The sequence below is a fragment of the Macaca mulatta genome, chromosome 1 (assembly GCF_049350105.2).
Source record: "Macaca mulatta isolate MMU2019108-1 chromosome 1, T2T-MMU8v2.0, whole genome shotgun sequence".
NCBI classification, from domain to species: domain Eukaryota; kingdom Metazoa; phylum Chordata; class Mammalia; order Primates; family Cercopithecidae; genus Macaca; species Macaca mulatta.
Window position 1 is genome coordinate 43,384,849 of NC_133406.1, and position 14,906 is coordinate 43,399,754.

Here is a 14,906-nt window from a genome sequence, read left to right on the forward strand (position 1 = left end):
AGAATGTGAATGAGTTGATGATGCTTACTTCATTATGAGAATTCCTTACCACGAGGATAATGATATCCTTAGACACAGGAAATTCCCCAGGAAAGGAATACCCTGAAGCAGGTTTACCATAAGACTCAGAAGTCCAGCTATGCAAACAAACAAATGGAAGCCAACACTGCTATGCTAGGAGAAAAAAGATAACTAGATTGATATATACCAAATGTGTACATGATTGTTTGGGGGCAGCAGAACTATAAGTGACTTTTTGACTTGTAGTTTTTTTGTTTTTCCGTTTTAAGATCTACTTCAGGCAGTTAACTTGCATTTTTCATAAATCATTTCATGCTTTTCTGTACTTGAAAAAATACTTAAAAGAAATGAATTATTTTTAAACTTTGTGTAAATAGAATTTAAATTTTCCTAAATGCTCACATTAATTTTATTAGAGGATTGAATTATGTATGAGTAATTTGTTCTCTTTGTTTTCTAGATATTGAGAATGTGCTTTATCACTTTCATATTTAATATAATTGAAAAAATAAATGTTTAAAAATAAGAAATAACTAAGAACATAAATTAACAAATAATGCCTCTCAAAAAGAAAAGCAACAGTATTTAAGATAAAAATAGATTTTAGGTCAATTTATAAGAAGAAACATCTCCTATCTGCTTTATATAAATGGAAGTATAGATTATAAAGTAAGGATCTAGTGATATATTCCCTTAAATATTAAAAAGTTGAGTTCTCAAAAGTTTATTTTGGAGAAAAAATAATTCTTTCCAAGGTTTATTTGTAGGCAGCTCCTAGTTCTGTTAGGTATAAGGATACGACAGCAGTTCCATCACTGCATGTTGAGTGGTATAAGTTCTTTTCAGTAGAGCGGTATAAGTTCTTTTCAGTAGAATGGTAAAAGTGCTTTTTAGTAGAAATAACTGAGGAATGGTATCAGCTTATGCCACAAAATTGTTGCTTTTTAAAATGACTTAAAGCTTATTTAAATATGTTTATCAGAAAAACCAGCCCCCAATATTTCAACATAGGTTCTTTCTATTTTCCCTAAGTGTTGGCTGGTCTGAGAAATAAAGAGACAGGGTACGAAGAGAAGAATTTTACAGCTGGGCTTCTGGGGGTGACATCACATATTGGTAGGACCATGATGACCCCTGAGCTGCAAAACCAGCAAGTTTTTATTACGGATTTCAAAAGAGGAGGGGCTGTACGAATAGGGATTAGGTCACAAAGATTACATGCTTCAAAGGGCAAAGCAAGACCACAAGGCAAGGGCAAAATTAGAATTACTGATGAGGGTCTATGTTCAGCTGTGCACGTATCATCTTGATAAACATCTTAAACAACAGAAAACAGGATTCAAGATCAGAGAACTGGTCTGACCTCAAATTTACCAGGGCAGGAATTTTTCCCCACCCTGATGAGCCTAAGGGTACTGCAGCAGACCAGGATGTATTTCAGTCCTTATCTTAACCACATAAGACAGACACTCCCAGAGTGTCCATTTATAGACCTCCCCCCAGGAATGCTATTCTTTTCCTAGGTTCTTAATATTTAATATTCCTTGCTAGGAGAAGAATTTAGTGATATCTCTCCTACTTGCACATTCATTTATAGGCTGTCTGTAAGAAGAAAAATATGGCTCTATTTTGCCCGACCCCTCAGGCAGTCAGACCTTATGGTTATCTTCCCTTGCTCCCTGAAAATCGCTGTAGAGATGGGGTTTCACCATGCTGGCCAGGCTCATCTCGAACTCCTGACCTCATGATCTGCCCACCTCGGCCTCCCAAAGTGCTAGGATTACAGGTGTGAGCCACCGCGCCTAGCCCTCTGAATACTTTTTAAAGAGTATGAGATGTATTTAAAAATGGTAAGTACATAGAATTTACCTGAAGACCTTTGGTGTTGAGATGATGACCTCACTTGGTCTTCAGAATGGATTACTTATAACTGTTCCACTTGTTGGGAAGTTTATCTCATATCTATAACATTTCAGAAGTTATTCTGCATATTTTAAAAATCTATTTGGTACTTAACAAGCATCCACCACATGGAATTATTTCTAAATTAAAAAGTATCATAAAGCAGTCAGACTTAAAATGTCAAGTTAGATCATCTGATTCTACAAACATTCATATTTGAAAGCTTAAGGATCTGGAATTTTGTAGGACTGTGTTACAGAGTAAGTCCTTTAAATTCTTTCTGAACCAAAATGGGGTCTATGAAAAGGAATAAATGTGGAATTTCAACTGATAACTAAATTAGGTTTTTCTATAGGAAAAATTGGGTATTCACTTAATTTATCTGCCAAATGTAATCTACCATCTCCATAGTTAGGGGCAAGTTTCTGGTATAAAACATTCCAATTTCATGCAATAACATGTATGAATGAATATCATGTTTCAGTTACTTTTGCCTTTCATCCAAGGAATCTGTGTACTATAAAGATGTTAGAGTACTTTAATTTTAGATGAAGAGAATGCTCTCTAAAACTTAAAAGAGAGAGATGTTAAAGGGTCTCTAAATAGAACTTAGAAGGAAAGACTAAAAAATTAGACTTATTTAGATTATAAAAGGAACAAAAAAAGGCCGGGTACAGTGGCTCATGCCTATAATCTCTGCACTTTGGGAGGCAAAACAGGCAGATCACATGAGGTCAGGAGTTCAAGACCAGCTTGACCAACATGGCGAAACTCCATCTCTACTGAAAATGCAGAAATCAGCCAGGCCTGGTGGCACGTGCCTGTAATCCCAGCTACTCAGGAGGATGAGGCAGGAGAATGGCTTGAACCCAGGAGGCGGAGGTTGTGGTGAGCTGAGATTGTGCCACTGCACTCCAGCCTTGGCGACAGAGCAAGACTCCATCTTAAACAAAAACCAAAACCAAACAAAAGTAAAAAAGGATGACTTAATAAGTAATTCAAGTGTATAAGAGAATTGTTATGAAGAAGTGATACACTGTGGACATTTTAATTTTCAGCAAAAATAGACTATGTGAAAATGTGTATTAAGCCAAACCTGGTGGCTTTAAGTGAGCTGGTGGAAAAGATGTCTAAGTGTTGGAGAGGCTAAATGATAGAATGCAGTAGCAGGGAAAACAATACTCCTTTCTCAGTGTTTTGACTCCTGGGAAGAGAGACCAAATGAGCAATTAGCAAGCATATCAACCCACTAAATTATTTAAAGAAAGCTACCAACTAACATTTTTTTTAAATTTTGGGAGTTGATAGCATACTTTACTTCATCTAATCCTCACAGACTGCTATTATTTACTATTGTCAATTTCAATTTACAGCACTTCTAAATGTGTAAGTTTTTTTTCCACACCAACAACCAAATCTCCAACTCTCTAGGCCCCAACTGGGTGCCCATGAATTTAATTCAATTCAGAAATCAACTCATTTAGCATGAGACCCCACAGGTTAAGGGCTTAATCCCACCAAACTGCACCTACTTTAAATGCCAATCACAAGCCCTGGGCTTCCTATGCTTCTGATCAAGTAGGCACACAGCTTCACACCATCCTCCAGGAACCTCTATGTGTTCAGCTATTCTCTGCATGTTTAGCTATTTTAGAAGCTCCCAAACTCTGGCTTTTTTGTTTTTGGTTTTTAAGGAGATGTCCTTCTGTAGACATGATTGATGACATCACGGGCCATCAATGATCATCTCTGCCTTCATCTCCTCTCCCTTCCCTGGATTTTGAGGGTGGGATTGAAAGTTCCATCCTGCCTTGGTCTTTCTGGTGATTAGCCCCATCCTGAAGCCATCTGGGTACCACCAGTCACCAATTAGCATGCAAAATAAACTTTTATCACTACCGAGATTCAAAGGATGTTAGGAGCTATATGTCAGGAAATGGGACAAAGCAAAATATATATTTCACAATATCACATTGTCATTTTTTAAACCCATAGTGCCTTGCACAGAGGGAAAATGCATAATTGCACCCAATAGATGTATAATTTCTTAATTGCTGAATGAACCTCAATGTAACAATAACACTATAGGGAAGTCTTGGTCATTACCCTTATCTGTCATGTTTCCATGTTAACTTCAATGGGTTATTTGAATCGCATCAGCAGTTTGAAATGTCATTATGTGAGTACTTTCTTTTCCAGTTGCAACACAAGCCAGCATATTACTGCTTGCATTTAAAACCATATTTTAGAACAAAATCTGGTAATTATCTCACGAAAAATTTATAGTTGTTATTTTTAAAATATTGTTTATATTATTAATTCACCCCAATTTAGAAACAAAATCATGTGAGTGACTTTTGCAAAATTTTACAAAATAGGCTAAAGCAATTTGTCACTGTTAAGTTGATACAGTGGCTGCTTAATTTTCAAATGCTTATACTGCTTCTGAGTAAAGCTTACATAAGTGTGGGAGAGAAGGGGAAGTTTTTACATATATAGTAGGAGTTTAAGGTTTTAAGATTGTTTTCCTATTTATCTGACAACATAAATAGTTTTCTGTTGATTCCACTGGTTGTTCCCTTATGAGGAGGATTTTTAAGGCTGGGGACCAACCCAGGAGTCCTTGATCAATTTGAGTATATTTAGTGTGTAGCTGACGTCTCCTCCGTAATCACATGTTGTGACATAGAAATCAAAGTGCCAGACAAAGCCTCATTTTCTCCTTGATGTTATTTCTGTATGAACATGAGAAGTATTAATTTGTCTTCTGTGGTATCAGGAAAGGGTAGATGTCTGTCATTAATTAGGCCATGTCACCAGAGAGAACATTGCAACAAAAAAGGAAATATTTCTCAAGATGGTTGATGAAGTCAGTATTTAATGATGAGAATTACTTCACTAAGTATGAAAATAATATTATAACCACATGCTTGTTATATTATCATACTCTTTTTAACATGTGCCACGTGACATGGTAAGTAGCACGCTTTTTCCATCAGTAAAACAGAGGAAAAAATCTAATTTTATCTATTTTATTGAAATTTGTAGTAAATTTTAAGTATCTAGAAATATTTCAGATTTCAGAAGAATTAAATAAGATATAACAAATATTGTTTTTAAATAGGATATATAATCTTTTTTTTTGAGACAGGGTCTCATTCACATCTAAGCTGGAGTTCAGTGGTGCAATCTTGGCTCACTGCAACTTTTGGCTCACTGCAACCTTCAGCTCACTGCAACCTCTGCCTCCTGGGCCGAGGTGATCCTCCTACCTCAGTCTGCCAAGTAGTAGCTGGGACTACAGGTGTACACCACTATGCCAGGCTAATTTTTGTATTTTTAGTAGAGAGAGGTTTTTACCCTGTTGCTCAGGCTGGTCTTGAACTCCTGGGTTCAAGTGATCCCCACACCTTGGCCTCCCAAAATGCTGGGATTACAGGCGTGAGCCACCGTGCACAGGCTGAAATAGGGTATATAATCTAAATGGAGTATGTAAGTGTGAGGATTGTGTTGATCAACTTTCATTTGTAAATGTCTAGATAGTACATATGCACAGATGTATTTTAAATGCTATAGTACTTTATTTGGTCATTCTTTGTCACACTTTGCTATATAGAGGAATACTACTAATAATAGCAAAAGTTACATCATGCCTACTACATGCCAGGCATTGTTCTAAGTGTTTTATGTATATTAACCTAGCTAATCCATAATAATGCCATGAGGTAGGTACTATTATTTCCCATTAAGTTACGGACAGAAACCATGGAGCAAGCAATGTCTGCATTTGAATTCCAGCTCCACCTTTGAGTGACTGGGCAAATTATTTAAGCATTTTGAGTCATAGTTTATTTGTAAAATGGCAGTAACACTTACTATATAGTGTTAGTGTGGAAAATAAATGATTGGTCTAGAGTTAGATACCTGGCATGTAATAGGCACTGACTGAAGGAAAGCACCACTTTCCTATTTCAATGAACTGACTACTAGAAAGAGATTTAGTTCCTAATTTTGCATAATATACTTTATAGTGTCTGTGAGATCTTTGAAGACATAAAGTATCTGAAACATAGTCAGTACTCAGTAATGTTTGTTGGCTGAAAAAATGAAAACACATAGAAATTTGCCCAAGTATTCTAAATATACTAGTGGTGATAAATATTGCTAATTGTGACTTAGGTAATTAAATCATTTGCAATATCTAATTAATTTGTTGGTGGTAATTAAATAACCTTAAATAAAAAGTCCTTAAATATTTTCTCTGAGAAATTTCCTACCGGAGGCTTAAGAGCAACAAATCAGACCCAGCTGACAGGAAATATGTCTCCTGAGCTTGAAGATAGTGTTGGCAGTTTCCAAGAGAATTAGGTGAGATTTTTTCTTCCCTAGTCTTTGTAGGCAGTGAGATAGCTGTTTTCATGGCCGCTTACACTTCATTTTTGCAAATCTTACCATTAATAGTGTATTAAGATACCCAATTCTTAAAGTAGTGTTGGTTTTTATTTTATATTTATATTTAATTCTTCTAAATTATTGATAGGAAATTACAAAAACATGTATTTTGCTTTTGTTATAATTAAAAAATAAAAAGCAAATTAATACCTTGCCACTTACTAGAGTGCTGTGTTCCCAATGCTTTGGCTATCAAAAGCAAGTTGTTCTTGATGATGATGGTGTTGGTTGCTCATGGTGGTGGTGGTGATGATAATGGTGATAATGATGATGATGGTGATATGAGATTGGAAATCTCAAGTAAAAATGGATTACTTCTCTCCAAAACCTAAAATTGAACTCCGGACTTATAAATCCAACATTAGTACTATGTATTTTTCCTATCCGAATGGGGTTTTACATTGCAAATAAAGAGATGCAGATTCAGTTTGTTAGTTGGCAAATGATGTTACTCCGTTGATGGAGTTGAACTGTGGTTCTTCACTTCCATGTTCTTGCTCCATTGAAACTATTTCATTAAAGTAAGGAGGTTTTTCTAGGAATTAAAAAATTAGCAGTTGAAGTAACTATAGTGAGATCTATTATATCATTATTTAACCTGATTAAGTAAAGGCTAATTCATTTTGACCATTTTTATTCAACTGTTATTTGGTGGAAATCTAATTTTGCTCCTCTGAATTTGTTCATGTTCTTTCTAAGTATCTTATCAGCAGGAATATTCTTTTTTTTTAATTTTATTTTATTTATTTATTTATTTTTTGTGAGGAGTTTCACTCTTGTTGCCCAGGCTGGAGTGCAGTGGCATGATCTTGGCTCACTGCAACCTCCACCTCCCAGGTTCAAGCGATTCTCCTGCCTCAGCCTCCTGAGTAGCTGGGATTACAGGCATATGCCACCACGCCTGGCTAAGTTTTGTATTTTTAGTAGAGACCGAGTTTCTCCGTGTTGGTCAGGCTGGTCTCAAACTCTCAAACTCAGGTGATCCACCGGCCTCTGCCTCCCAAAGCATTGGGATTATAGGCGTGAGCCACCATGCCCAGCAATCAGCAGGAATGTTCTAAGGGAATGGTAAATTTCTCACCTCCTGTGGTATGATGTCATCCCATCTGTGTGTTGCACACAGACTTATTTCATGACCCTGAGTAGCACCCTATATCCAGGCTGTATTTGCTCAATGACCTCTTAGCTCTCTGCATCCTGGTTTGGGTAACTGGCTTATTTTTACTTTGATATCTGAACTACAGAGCCTACCAGTGGGATTCTTGCTGGGAGAGATGCCAGGCCTTTTCTGGCAGACTATGTTGGAAGACACCAAGTTTGGACAAAAATTCTGAGAGTTTCTTGAATCTTTGCAGCAATTCCATGTCAATAGCTAGACACGAGAAACATTTTAGGAAGATGGGAATGAATAAATGTGCATTTCAATAAATTCCGAAGAGAAAGAACTGTTCATTTTTTCCCCCTTATCCCCTGAAGATTATCTGCAACATCCCTACAGCATGTGCAGTCCTTCAGAATTGATGGACTCCAGATGGAATCACACTGGCCATAGTCAGTCTGCCCTTGACCTCACACATTTCTCTAGCCCTATGCTCACCAACAAGAATCCGTGGAATAATGGGGCTATCAACCAAATTCATGGACTGGAAAAAATCCTGCAAACATTAACTTCAAAGACTAGATCATAATTTGAAAAACACAATGTAAACAGGAAAAAAAGAGGAGGGGGACAATTGTAAGCTGCTAGCAATTAGGCACTAATTAACTTCCTTCAGTTGTGTAGCTGCTGCCACCCAGCAGTACCATTTGTATCTCTTTCACATGTATAGATATTCCCCAAGCTAATGGTTCCTTAGTGAAACTAAGCCACAATTTGCAGACCAACTTACAGGAAAGATATATCATAAATATATTCACATCTAACTGACTAACTGAATTCCTCAATTTTATTTATAGTAAAAACCAAATTAAATGGAAAGCAGACAGCATGCCTGTTAGAGTCATCTGTGTGTCCCTGCAAGTTAGCACAGTGCCTGGCACATAATAATTGTGCAAAAAACAGATGTCATTGAATGAATTTATTTATTTCTGTTAATACTCATGAAATCTGACTGTTTCAAACACTGGAAATTAATTTACTTTTGTTTACCTTATTGAGTGGTGGATATTTACATTAGGAGTTACTTAATATCTCTTTGATGGTACCTTCTTTGAAGATTAATTCTTATTGTGTAGCAACATAGATGTAAAACATGTAATCTATTAAGACAAATATATCAACATCCCAGAATTATCTCAGAGAATTGTTTTCTTTTTGATGATAAATTCCTGATTTAGTGTTTCATTTTCAAAAGTCGTTTTCCTGTCATAGAAGTGTAATGAAACAGAAAGTTTGAATAACTGATATTTTTTGTTAAGTTGAGGTCCTGTGGATGCACGGACATGAGTCAAATGACCAGTGTAGCAGGATCTTGGGAGGGACTGGCAGAGATTACAATTCAGAGCCAGGTTACAGTTGAGGAAACTGCATTCCATCAAAAGTTTTAAGTGTCTTTTATATACAAGCCACTGCGTGATATACAAGGGATGTTAAATGCTATAGAATGTAATAGAATATGGAATAATATGAGTACATGGTTTCTGACCTTAACAAAGTTACGATCAAATAAGTAAAAATAGAAAGATCAAGTTGAACAAAGCAGACAGCATAGTCAGGACAAGCTGTGGCTCCAATCCTACATTCGTTGTCTAGAAAGAGCCAAAAGTTCTATCTAGAGACTTTGCCTTGGAACAGGTTCATAGAGAAGTATCAGATTAGTGGCACAAACTGTAGGTTGGCTAGGGGAAGCAAGCCAGCAAGGGGCTTCATGGTAACCAGTGGAAACACAGCAATATAACATCGGGATCAAATTCATTTAACTTTCAAAGAGAGTTTACTTCCTTTGTTTTCATTACCACTGGTTTCTTTCCTGACATATCTATGATGTGGGTCATCCATAGAGGAAGGCAATGAAGGTGTGGTGGTGAAAAACCTACAAATCTGCTAACATAGGAAGCTTCTAACATCAAGATAAATTGGCAATTTTTCTACATACATATACTTTTATTTGCAGAACCACCCAAAGTCACTGTGATGCCCAAGAATCAGTCTTTCACAGGAGGGTCTGAGGTCTCCATCATGTGTTCTGCGACAGGTTATCCCAAACCAAAGATCGCCTGGACCGTTAATGATATGTTTATTGTGGGTTCACACAGGTACTGGGTTTGTATCATGTTCTTTGTTTTTATTGAGTGAGGAAAACTGATGAGACTTCTAGACCAAACTAATATGACCAAATCCCTAATATTAAGGGAAGTTTGACCAACATACGTAGCTTTACATTTTCTAAACAGGCTGTGAATGTCAAAAATAATATAAATGATGACTTTATAAAGTTTGAGGTTATTAAGTCTTGAATTCGATAGCTGGGACCAAGTGCTTCCCAATACTTTGAGTTGCAAACATAGCACCAAAACAGTTAGTTTAACTTGAGTAATTGAAATGAGGATAATAAACTTTTTGTGAGGTAAAATAACATATAGTTTTAACAAATCCATTAAAGACATTGTCCTGGATTTAAGAGAAGAGAGAGATCAAGAACAGACCAGTAGCTCTAATTAAAATGTGTACAGACATTCTTTGTAATTACTTCCATTTTTGCCAAACTATTGTGGGAAGTATTTAATTCCACTGGGTGCTTTTTAAAGGCATTGAATCCACTCATGCTCCTAGAGTATAATAAACACGTGGAATATAAACAACAAAGTATCCAGCCGTGGGGCTTCCATTACTCTGGGTTTGGCAGTGAAGAAGTCATAGGTATTATCCAGCAAGTTGAGTCAGAGTCTATTCCTAGACTCCTCACAGACTCACTGTGTGACATGAGACATTACATCTCTGGAGTTTTCATTTTGAAGAACCGTCTAGTATAGCAATTCACCACATGGAGCAAGATTGCCTGGGTGCAAATTCCAGTTCTTCCATTTACTAACTCTGGCTTTGGGTGAGTTCTGTAACCTCTTTGCTCACCTGTAAAACAGAGATATTCATAGTATTTAACTCATTAGGGTATTAGGAAAATTTTAGATGTAAATAAAAGTAAAGTTTCTAGAGCAGTGACTGGCATGTATCCAACAGTGAGTACATGATATTATTATTATTATTATTGCATTTCCACTTATAAAATAATGATGTTAACCATTTCTGCAATCAACACCAAAAATATAACTCTAAAACATTTGAAAATATTTTAAAGGAAAGCACTGTATTATCTTGATATTACTATTATGGTATTTTCAATTTTATATTCTTTTTGTTTTTTATTCATAGGTATAGGATGACCTCAGATGGTACCTTATTTATCAAAAATGCAGGTCCCAAAGATGCAGGGATCTATGGTTGCCTAGCGAGTAATTCAGCTGGAACAGATAAACAGAGTTCTACTCTAAGATACATTGGCAAGTATAACACTTTAAAAGGCAATTAAAATAGGATGAATATCACATCAAGCAATGCAAAAGTACTGTTTTGAAAAATTAATATTAGTATTGTATACATAGTATTATACTTTATTCATTTCACACACTGATTGGAGCAAACATTGTAAATAATTTAAGTTAAAATTTCATAGAGTGAAAAGCTTCATTAGTCACCAGAAATCAAGGAAGCTTCCAGGTTAATGGAATAATTTCATATTGTCCACAAAGTTCTGTCTTTCCACTGTTCATCTGTTCTCTGCAATATTTTACTTTTAAATTAATAAATTCTATATCCTTTCTAGCTTAACTTCCATTTTATAATTTCTACTTATATTCAAAACTGTATATAATATAATTTTTACTTTTTATCTTCAATTTCCCCCTCCAAACTTAAACATTTATTGGAAGCGTACTCTATGAAAATTATCCTATAGAATATTTCTATTTAATTTTGTCTGTCTTAGTCAAATAAAGGATAAAGGTGTCATATACTCAGATCCAGGTTATAAATTGTGAATAATCAATTGCTAGCAATCCACCCTTTCATTCATTCTTATTCAGTCTCATTCATAGTAAGATAATGAAACTGTCAGTAGAGAAGAAAGGATTCAAAAGAGATAATAAAAATAGAGAATTGTACTTGAAGGTATAGGTGAGGGAGAGAACAAAAATGTCACAAGTATTGAATTGAGAGTCTAGAAAGAAGTGGTCTCATTTATAGAAATAAAGAAGGCACATGGTGAATACGTTTAGACGGAAAGTGAGCTCAGATTTGGAGATAAGTGAATTAAAAATGTTCACAGAATACCCCAGTGTAGAGGGAAAAACAGTTGGGAATGTGGAACAAGTGACTGAAACCGAATTCTACTTCCATTGTGAAAACAAATTTTGGTTCATTCACATAGAAGCCTTAATGTTAAACATTTATTTTAACTTATTAAGCACCTCTAGAGATGCAGCATGCAAACTGCTGTGCTGGAGACTGTGGAGTGTAAAATTTTAAAAATGTATGTCATGTAGCCTTTACTTTTCAAGAATTTACACAATGGGGGTGGATATATATAGGAATATAACAAGGCAGACAGACAAATACTACAGTGGGAGGTTGGCAGAGGGGAAGATCAATTCAGACTGAGGAATTAGCAAAGATTTCTCAAAGGAGACAGGATTTAGGCTCAGTCTGGAGGAATGAGTGGGATTTGAAGGATTGTGGCAAAGGGCATTTTACAAAGAGGAAATAGCTTTGGGAAAGGCAAAGAAGATAGAAAAGTAAAATTCTGTTGTGTTTTGGACTATCAGTGAAGCTCTGTACCTTGTGATAAGTGAGGAAGTGTAACGGAGGGTAAGGCTAAAAAAAAAAGCTAGGCACCCATTTATGATTTTTGAAAGAGATTCTATGGAATTTTGAAAGCAGTGGGAATCACTGAAGGTATTCTAGCAGAAAAATTACATGATCTGTGAGAAGTTAACTTAGCTTTGTTTAAAAATACCTCAGCTGAAGCTAGGAAGTCCTAAAATATCTCGTTAAGACAAAATGTGTGAGTAAACTGAACCATTAGGCAAGCAAGTGAAGCAAACAGAGTGAAGAACAGAAATTTAGAGAATGTCTGTATTTAGCATCACAGGAAAAAGAAGGGTCAAAACCAGGAGACTCTTTTTTGTAAATGCAAATTTTAGGCTTGGACTGCAAATATCTTCCTGTAGTTAGACATGAATATCCTTAAAATGATGTAGAAAATGTTAACAAATTCATCTACAGTTATATCATCCTCAAGTCTTAATTTAGCTGTCGGTCTTACCATTATCCCTCTTTTGACTATATTTTTCTTAGAATTATTCCTCTCTCTGTTCTTGTAGTATTGTTTCTCTAAGATGTATTCTGATTTCTAAGATGTTTCTTTCCTTAAATAACTCTTTTTCTTAAAGAACTTTCAATTAGTTTTGTAATTTTTTTGGAGTTTGTTTTATCATAATTATTTTTTGTTTTAGTCATTATTTTTTTCCTGATATAATTTCTGTGACCTTGATAAGTGATCTTTTTATCACATATACATATGTGCATGTGCATTACAAGAGTTTCTTTTGATTTATAAATATTGAAATGGCCACAAGCACATAAATTCTGATAGATTTTTAAATTGGTTCATTTAGTAAACATAAACAAAACCCATCTGGTCTTGTGCTAAATGTTGGCTATTTGCGTGTTTGTTTTTTTTCAGAAGCCCCTAAGTTGATAGTAGTTCAGAGCGAGCTCCTGGTTGCCCTTGGGGATATAACCGTTATGGAATGCAAAACCTCTGGTATTCCTCCACCTCAAGTTAAATGGTTCAAAGGTACATTTCTTCAGTATGTTTGTGTCTGGTTCACTTAGTTTTGTTTTCTTTTTTAAAAAATGATTTGTTAAAACTTTGTGTTGGTGTGTGACTTAGCAGCCCCATAAAATGTGTTTATGATCTCACTGGAGACAATAGTTCAAAATGCTCAACTCTGAATTTCAGGATTTGACATCTGGTATGGATTACAGGACTGTGAAAATCAAAGCAGGAAAAGTTCGCCTTTGCTAATCCAGCTGAACATTCTCTTTATTAGTTTAGGATTGTTTCCTGAAGAAAATTATCCAAGAATACTCAGTTCACATTTAAAATAACTCCACTGATTTTAGTTCACTTTTCTTAGAGATGATGGCTCTCACTATTAAAAAGTTTTCTAGATTCACAAGGGCACTTTCTATAAAGTGTTCAACTAAAGATACACATTGAAGCTTACAGATAGTTGAAAGACAAATGTATTTATTGATAGGTCAGCTACATCATACATGGTAAATGCTTGTCTCAATTATAGAAATTATCTTTCTATAGTTGTATCATAAAGATTGCACCTCTGTGATTCCATAATGAAATAATAGTTATATGCCACTTGACCTTGATGAGAATACACTTGGATCCTGGTTCAGGCTCAGATGCTGACAGTAGATATCTGTGTAAAAAGCCCTGCTTCTGCTTTTGTTTCAGTTCTTCCAATTACGGGAAAAAGGAAAAAAATCCTGCAAACACCCTAACAGGGAGGTTGCTAGGATTATTGAGATACTGTTTGCAAAATACTTTTTAATCTTCAGATGAAAAGTGTTAAATAATACAAAACACTATTGTTATGATTCTGTTTGTTAAATCACAAACATTTCCATAGCAACAGGTTGATGTCATAATCACAAAATTAGGAATTCACCTCAAGTTCAAACTCTTAGGGAACATGAGGTGAAAAAGAAAGGCTTTATGTAGAAAATAAATAGTTTTAAATAATATAAATCAAAAGCAAGGTGGAAGCTAGGAAGTAATGCCATTTTCCTGGTTGTCCATACTGAAAGGATTTGTAGTTTTCATGTTTTCTCTGATAAGAAGGCATTTCTGAATTTGCTCCTTAATCAGGTTTATGTTGGTTAACATAAACTAATTTTACTTTCTTAAAATACTTAAATTTTTGAATTGCCAAAGAAATAAGTACCGATTTCAAATTTACATTATAATTAAATATATCAAGAAAATATGTTATAGAGATAGTATTTCTTTATTTTAAATGTCATTCAATAGTTTATCATGAAAATAAAAATTCAAAAAAGTAATGGTAATGCCAACTTCTATATACGTGTATATAGCAGAATCTCACAAAAAGTATTTTATTCTCCCAAACTGGGACTGTGCTCCTGAATCAATTAGTCTTCATGCCTGTCTTAAACCCACAAATAGCTTGGAAACTAAAGAGGAGATAGAGAACTATGTACCCACCACATGAGAGATTCTAGAATTTACTCTCTGTTCCTTCTGTCAACTATAGATATTACCACTCAGTGAGTTCAATAATATATCATTTTGCTGTCCAAGTTATGAACCAACAGAGATAGAATATGGGCATTTGATACATTGTAAGACGTGTTCCCTGGGTTCATCAATAATAGGCAGAGCTGCCCTGACCTCCAGGATCAGGTCAACTAACATACCCTCCTAAGTCACAGGCAG

The 14,906-nt window shown here is 35.3% G+C and overlaps 1 protein-coding gene across 3 annotated transcripts in view; it reads left to right on the forward strand.

The window, feature by feature from the left end:
- HMCN1 (hemicentin 1) overlaps positions 1 to 14,906 on the forward strand; it is a 455,102-nt gene that overhangs the window by 206,697 nt on the left and 233,499 nt on the right. For 2 of the 3 annotated variants that reach the window (XM_015121910.3, XM_028851450.2), the window contains exon 1: positions 13,117 to 13,226. In XM_015121910.3, coding sequence (XP_014977396.3) covers positions 13,175 to 13,226 — 52 coding nt within the window. In that variant the 5' untranslated portion in view covers positions 13,117 to 13,174. Of the gene's footprint in view, positions 1 to 9,488; positions 9,631 to 10,744; positions 10,873 to 13,112; positions 13,227 to 14,906 lie in introns of those variants that run through there. The other variant, XM_015121897.3, reaches the window with a different exon arrangement.